The following is a 6526-nucleotide window of genomic DNA, read 5'->3' as shown; positions in this document are numbered from 1 at the left end:
ATCCGCCTTATGTTCTTCGCAAGTTTCGTCTATCGTAATTTCTCGTTACATGGCGTTGGCGTATTCTATTTGCCTCTTTCTTGTGTGTATTGTGTCATGTTTGTCTGGCAGACTGTGCTATCTATATAACCATATTTTCTTGCATGTACACATAGTGGACGATTATAGATACTTGGTAATAGGTGTGGCTTTCGCTCTATGATGTACATAGCGAGGACAGGCGAGTGCTCGATGATACTGTTAGGCCTGATATAGAAGTGCAACGCATGTAATGTAGTTATAACTATTCTTGTATGAGGGCCTACATGCATCCGGTGCATATCTTTCCTGCACAAAGAGCAGTCAGTCAGCTGATGGCAGCAGTAACTCGGCGAGTCCGACATCGATCACCGCTTCAAAAGACGTACTACGTAGTGCAAGTAGCAGCTATGGGCAAACGTTTCAGACACGCTGAGCGCACTTGGGGGAAGATTGTTACACCTGCATGGAGTACATCGGTAGCATGATTTAAAATTTCCTGGAAGTTCTGCTAATGATTCTGAGAAAAGAGCGACGGTGCCACGCGGATATAGTATCCATTGCCGATCTCTGGAACACAGGAATAAGTGAACTTGTGGATTTTCTTTTTGCCAAACACCGGATTGAACTTCAACTACCCTTATCAGTTAATTTGAATTTCCGCATGGTCTTTCCATAGAGATATGAATGGATAGGTAAGGCCTCAGAATGCAGTGACGCTGTATATACTCCCGTGCTCCATAAGATCTCCTTTTGTCTGGCCCAAGCGCGAGCTGGGTGGAACGGCCCTGACGATATGCGCGGCCTGTGCGTAAACCGGGATTTCTTGTGTTCTTTTGTTTTCTCTCTCTTCAAACATCCGCTGGATCTATTCAAGTACGTTTCTCGTCATACACAACATAGCATGCAAGCCATTCCAAGGAGGTTGGTTAATTAGGGGGGTTCTTCCGTGACATACGTAGGGCCGGTTATGGCCTGTATCGCACGGTATTGCACTACCTATGTAGAAGGGTATGAATGCGACCAACTTGCGCCAACTGTGTGTGGTCTCTGAATCACTGCGTTGGCATGGACAATTCATTGTACCAATCGGTCCTTGCCACTATCACCATCGCGCTTGAAGCTCCTTCATTCATACAACACTGCGATCGAGAGAATGGACGAGAGGTAAGAATGGTATTTCCCTGGAGTCAAATGGTAAATACTAGTAGATTTGGTTACGGAAATTTCCAATTCTAGTACTCCGTATATGGGCTGAAAATGACGGGAAGCGCGTGTCGCTGGCGAAAGAAAACCGGTTCCAGTTTGGTGGGTGTGAGATCTGCCAATCATGACAGTTGATTGCGGGTGCAAAAAGTCCCGCGCTGAATCGGCCTGCCGGGAACGCCATCCCTGAAAGCAAGTACTTACGGCCGCTATTACAATGTCTGAGACCTGAGTATCTGGTTGATACTAAGCCGTTCTGCCTTTTGGGTGGCGGTTGAAGTCCTCCTGAGCCAACTTCAACGCTAGTAACCGGGCTAAGCTAATCATTCTTCTTGCTAACTAGCAAAAGTCGTATTACGCGGATAGTCATCAAAGATCCGATTAACAGTTTGAACTTTGAAGGCTTCCCCCTCTCCCCTCCGTTCCCTTTTTCGGACAGTGTACTCCGTACTTTCAGCCCAAGCCCACGGTATGGGTACGCCTTCCGTAACCTACTTAGTAGTAGTCGGACTAGTAAGTAGCTGGTAATTATCGTGCCCCCCTCCTGGGATGGGCCCCCCTCCCTCCCTCCCGCCAGCTGCCCCGGCACTAGCGAACCTGGATGATCGTCAACCCGCTCCAAGAGGATGACTGGTGGGTATTGTAGTAGTGGTAAGTAAGTATTTCCTGACTGAAGATATCCTCTAGCGACCATGGAGTCGGTTCGCACGAACCTCAAGCATCTTCAGTTTCGCAGTTCTCGCAGTTGTGGAGTTCAATCAATTATCGATGCGCCACCGGGTGTGCTTTGAGTGGCCCGCTCCGAACAAAGCCCTGGGCCAGCTGCCACAGCCCCGACGGGGTGGTCGATCTACAAGATAGTGAGTGGTATTAGTCAGGAAAGTGGATGGTGGGTAAAGTACGTACTTCAGGGATTTTTCATTTATCTCAGAAGAATTGCAATGTCAACATGATGTTGGACGTCTACGTATGGTGGAACTGAAGGGAAATACCATCATTCCTCTTTTCCGGACGATAATAATTACAAAAAATGAGGGAAAGAGGTAGGTCTCCACCGAAGGAAAAGGTGAAGAATTAAGATAATTCTCAATCGGGAAAATACAATATGGGGAGGGACGAAAAATGAAAATTAAAAATAAAAATAAAATCCGGGAATAAATTAAAATAGGTGATAATAATAATAAAATATGCTAATATAACCGAAAGAAAAAATAGTATAAAATAAAATCAACATAATAGAAGAAAATGAAAAATAAAAAATAAAAAAATCCCCCCCTACTACTACTGCACGGCCTTACCAAAAGCACACGGCGGCAGATGGGTAAGATAGGTTTTAACCATGCTTTTCTAGAGTAGCAGCTGTCCGTTAGTGTTTCGGCTTGATACATTCAAGGATTATCCATGCTGCTGGAATCCCACCACACGTCCCCAGTGCGATGCCAAATCGGGATCGAGTGAATGAGGGCCCGAAGGGAGGGGAGACCCCCCCCGATGCACACACGAAAGTGGGCTTGAGTTCTTTTGTTCAGATGCAATCTCGATCCATCAGTTACTACCATCTACTAGCAGACAGGCCGATAACCTGAGACGTCCCCAGTCGTCAAAAAGTCCAGTCCTTTTCTTTCCTTCCTCTTCTCTTTATACTTAAGGGCCTCAAGATCCAGATCCTTTGCCCGTTCCTGACTTCACTTTTCCTCCATCATTCCTCTTCCTCATCTGTGACTTGATCTGCACAGTTCTGATTCGCTTGCTTTACATCTCAACTGTCTCCCGTTACTATTACTAGTACTCGGTCCTAACTATATCCTCTTCAACACCTTGTACCACCTCAACATACATCCACATCCATATCTTTGTGTCACCATCCCTTTTCGCACTATCTTGACTCAACGGCAGAAGTACTTTGGGTGATAGTTGTCCCTCACGGAAGCACCGGGTCTCGATCAACTATCCAGTGCGCCAGTATCGGTTGTTAGCAGCTTCCCTGCAAGTTCTACTATACCAATAAGACGTCCAGCCACTGTTTGCCAGTCCTCCAGTGGTGTTTGCTCTTGCGGCTAGGTGAGTAGTAGATGCGTGCGTGTTATGCAAACCTTTCCCAAAATGTTCTCAGCCTAGAGGATGCTTGTGTGATAGCGCTGCCTGCCTAGCACCTGCATGGCTGCAATAGCACACAACTGTCTCCAACACTGGCTTGAAGCATTTTTGCCTGTTCCCTTCTTCCAATAGCACTTCTCAATGACTGTTACTTGAGGAATACAACCACTAACTGTTGGTAGACGTTGACAGTGCACCATTATTACCATATCTGGGGCACTGCAACAGGCCCTCGACCCACACACTTCACCACCATCAACCTCGGAAAACGCCTACAGATCGAGCACACTCCCCGCCATTTTCCAGAGTTGTCAGCTTGACTCTTCTATTCACTTTGAACTCGTGCTCAAAGAGTCGAACCGTCTCCTCTGAACGCAGCAGTCTCGATACATACATTCCGGCATTCACTCGACTCTCTGCCCAAGGGCCACTATGGTATTCAACGCTCCTCCTCCGAGGACAGGGCTTGGCAAAAGACCCTCGTCCGCCATGAAAAGTGATGGGATTGGATGGGAGACAGCTCCTGTGAGTAGCAAAACACAATGTGGGATTCATTTGCTAACTGTAGATGGTCGAAGGCTATGTTGCCCCCACCGCGTACATCGATCAACCTGCCCTACGCACATTATGCTCTGATTTACTTGGACAATATGGGTAGGCTCCGCGTGGCCGAATCGCCATCGATCCGTGACAATCACACCACTGTCTTCACTTCCGAAGTGCGAGAAAACTTCCTGGAGATTCTTGGAGCAAAGGTCGGGTATCAGAAGCCCCTGCTTCAGAGTAAGTACATCTACTTTGCAGAGCTGGTGGAGAGTACAGCTAACATTGAGCGAACATAGGTATCAACCCCGCTGCGCTGAGCTATGAGCAATCCGACGATGCGTCCTGCCATCGTACTGGTAAGAGACGTAGACTTCACGTTCAGAGCCCCGTTCCGGTTACGCAGAACTCCCGATGTGAATTCCCAGGTTCGCCGTCTGGTGCTGCCTTGAACCGTATCCCGCTCGAAATTGGTGATACGGATCGATTGGAACAGTACTATACGATCTCTTTGAGACACTTCCAACAGGTTAACTGCCGCGTTGTTGCAAAAGCTTTCATCAAATTTATTGAGCCGCGCAAGCAAGTACGGCATCCCTATAACGGAGGCAGGCCTAAGCCTGGAGCACCCCCTGGTACCAAAGGTGACCCAGAGAAGACGAAGCCTGAGTGGTGGCCAGCTGGTGTGGTGCATAGGGAGCCAGATCATTTGAAGAAAGAGGGTAAGTGAACAGCTATCCGCCTCTCTACGAACCATGAGTACTTACAAGGCATCACAGAGAGAGTTGACCTTCTGGTCCACATCGTGCGCAAGCTTGGCCGCATTGGTATCACAGCCGACAAGCTTCTGGAGATTGCTTTTGACTGTAGAAGGCAGCTTAAGGAACAGGAGAAGTTCACAATTATTGAGGAGATCTTCAAGGTGCGCAAGATGGAGGAAAGGTACGAGCGAGGCGAAATTGGTAAGTCTACAAGTCTTCTATGTTTCACATTCGAGACATGCCGAGGCTAATCTTTGGCTAGATGCCTCCACGCTCGTATACGTGATGGATCGTGAAGCACACCCTAAGGGTGACAAGGATGCCGAATCAGTCGCCGAACCCGAGCCTAAAGTCGAGCCAGAGGAGCCAACAGAGGCAGAGGAAAAGGTCGCAACCCCGACTCCTTCTGTGGAAGAAGTAGAAGCGGCATTCGTTACGAACCCAAGCGACATGCCAGTGCCTCGTACCATGCCCCTGAGAGAGGGAAGAGATCCTCTTTTCCCTTTGCCGGAGTCTCTTAGTTTTGGGGAGACAGCGAGACAGGACCAACCATTCTTCACCTCATCCGGTGAATACCCCGGTGGCTTTTCAAGTGCGCTCGTTGAAGAACCCACGACTCAAGGGTTGATCACACCTATTGAAGAGAATACCTCGTTCGAATACCTGACTCAGGCGCCTTTCCCCGACGCCAGCACTGCTGAACATCATACAGCAGCATTGCCAATGCAGCACTCCGTCAGCCAATATAACCACTGGGCGCCATCGTTCAGAGAGGAGTTGTATAGCCCTTTGGAATATGCATCCGCAGCCGGTCATGCCCTCTCAGAGCCTCGTATGCACTACCCGATGGGATTCGCTTCCCACGCTGAGGAGATGAACGGCATACCTGAGTTCTCTCGCGATCACCATAGTTACATGGAGCCGATGAGCTCAAGGGGACCTCTGTTTCGCACTGGTTCCTTGAGTCATCCTCACTTTACTCACACGCACCAATGCTGATCGCGGCGAACGCAGAAATCGCGCATTGTGTCTGAATCAACCAGACAGTCTGCGGTGTTACTCTTTGTCAATCTCACGATACGTACGACCATGATGAGCCTTTTTTTCTTTCTTTCGATTTTTCCAAAAAGAAAACATTTTCCTTCTTCTCGTGCCTTTGCCCAGGCGCAAGATGGGGTGAAGCTGCTTCAGTTCCTGAGTGGGCACCTCTTTTGTCAACATTTATTCTTCTCTTACTATCCATTCTTCTGGATTACTGTATGTTTTCAGTATACAAACACATTTTACCTTGGTTAGCACTAGTCGACAGTGTATGCCTCGCGGACCTCCAGAACAGGAGGACATTGGATGAGATCCAACGGCGGGTAACCTCTCAGAGGTTCAAGGCACATCTATGTTTTATGTTTTGGGTTAATCAAATGTTTGCGGATATATAGACTTTGGAAGCAAGGGCGCTTGGGCGCTTTCGGAGAAAAACGAAAATTTTCAGGTTGGATGCTACTATGGGAGCAGGGAGCCTTATGGGTTATGAAAGTTTTTGTATGGAGGCATGTGACAGCAGCGTTCTAGCGTTTGTGATATTCTTTTTTACTTGTGCACTTAAAAAGAAATATATTCCTTGAAGCAAATCATTAACAAATGCCGTATGAGCGAATACTGGATATCTGGTACCAGTACTAGCAGGAGTACACAGTAGGTAAACTCCGACGTGCATTATTTTATACGATGTACACAATGCAGCTGGAGGATACGATAGAGGGGGCCAATCAGACGCGCGGCTGTGGCGCTTGCGCTTGGAATGGCTTAGCGTGCATTGACGCTGTCCCGCCGATGAATCGGAGCTTCGCGCGGTGGACTGAAGACATGACATTCTCTCCTCTCAACATTACCGACAGCCAGCA

General features: G+C 48.1%; 1 protein-coding gene across 1 annotated transcript; it reads left to right on the top strand.

Annotated features, from left to right (window-relative positions):
- Positions 1-3753: 3753 nt before the first annotated feature.
- On the top strand, positions 3754-5624 carry ASPBRDRAFT_57907 (uncharacterized protein; the record flags this gene model as incomplete). The annotated part of the gene is made up of 5 exons (XM_067627811.1): positions 3754-3846; positions 3900-4104; positions 4164-4586; positions 4644-4826; positions 4888-5624. The coding sequence occupies 5 exons, from the start codon at positions 3754-3756 to the stop codon at positions 5622-5624; spliced, it is 1641 nt and encodes a 546-aa protein (XP_067475784.1).
- Positions 5625-6526: the final 902 nt, after the last annotated feature.

Source organism: Aspergillus brasiliensis (assembly GCF_001889945.1).
Source record: "Aspergillus brasiliensis CBS 101740 unplaced genomic scaffold ASPBRscaffold_12, whole genome shotgun sequence".
In the NCBI taxonomy this organism is placed as follows: domain Eukaryota; kingdom Fungi; phylum Ascomycota; class Eurotiomycetes; order Eurotiales; family Aspergillaceae; genus Aspergillus; species Aspergillus brasiliensis.
This window is presented reverse-complemented; position numbering and strand designations above follow the sequence as displayed.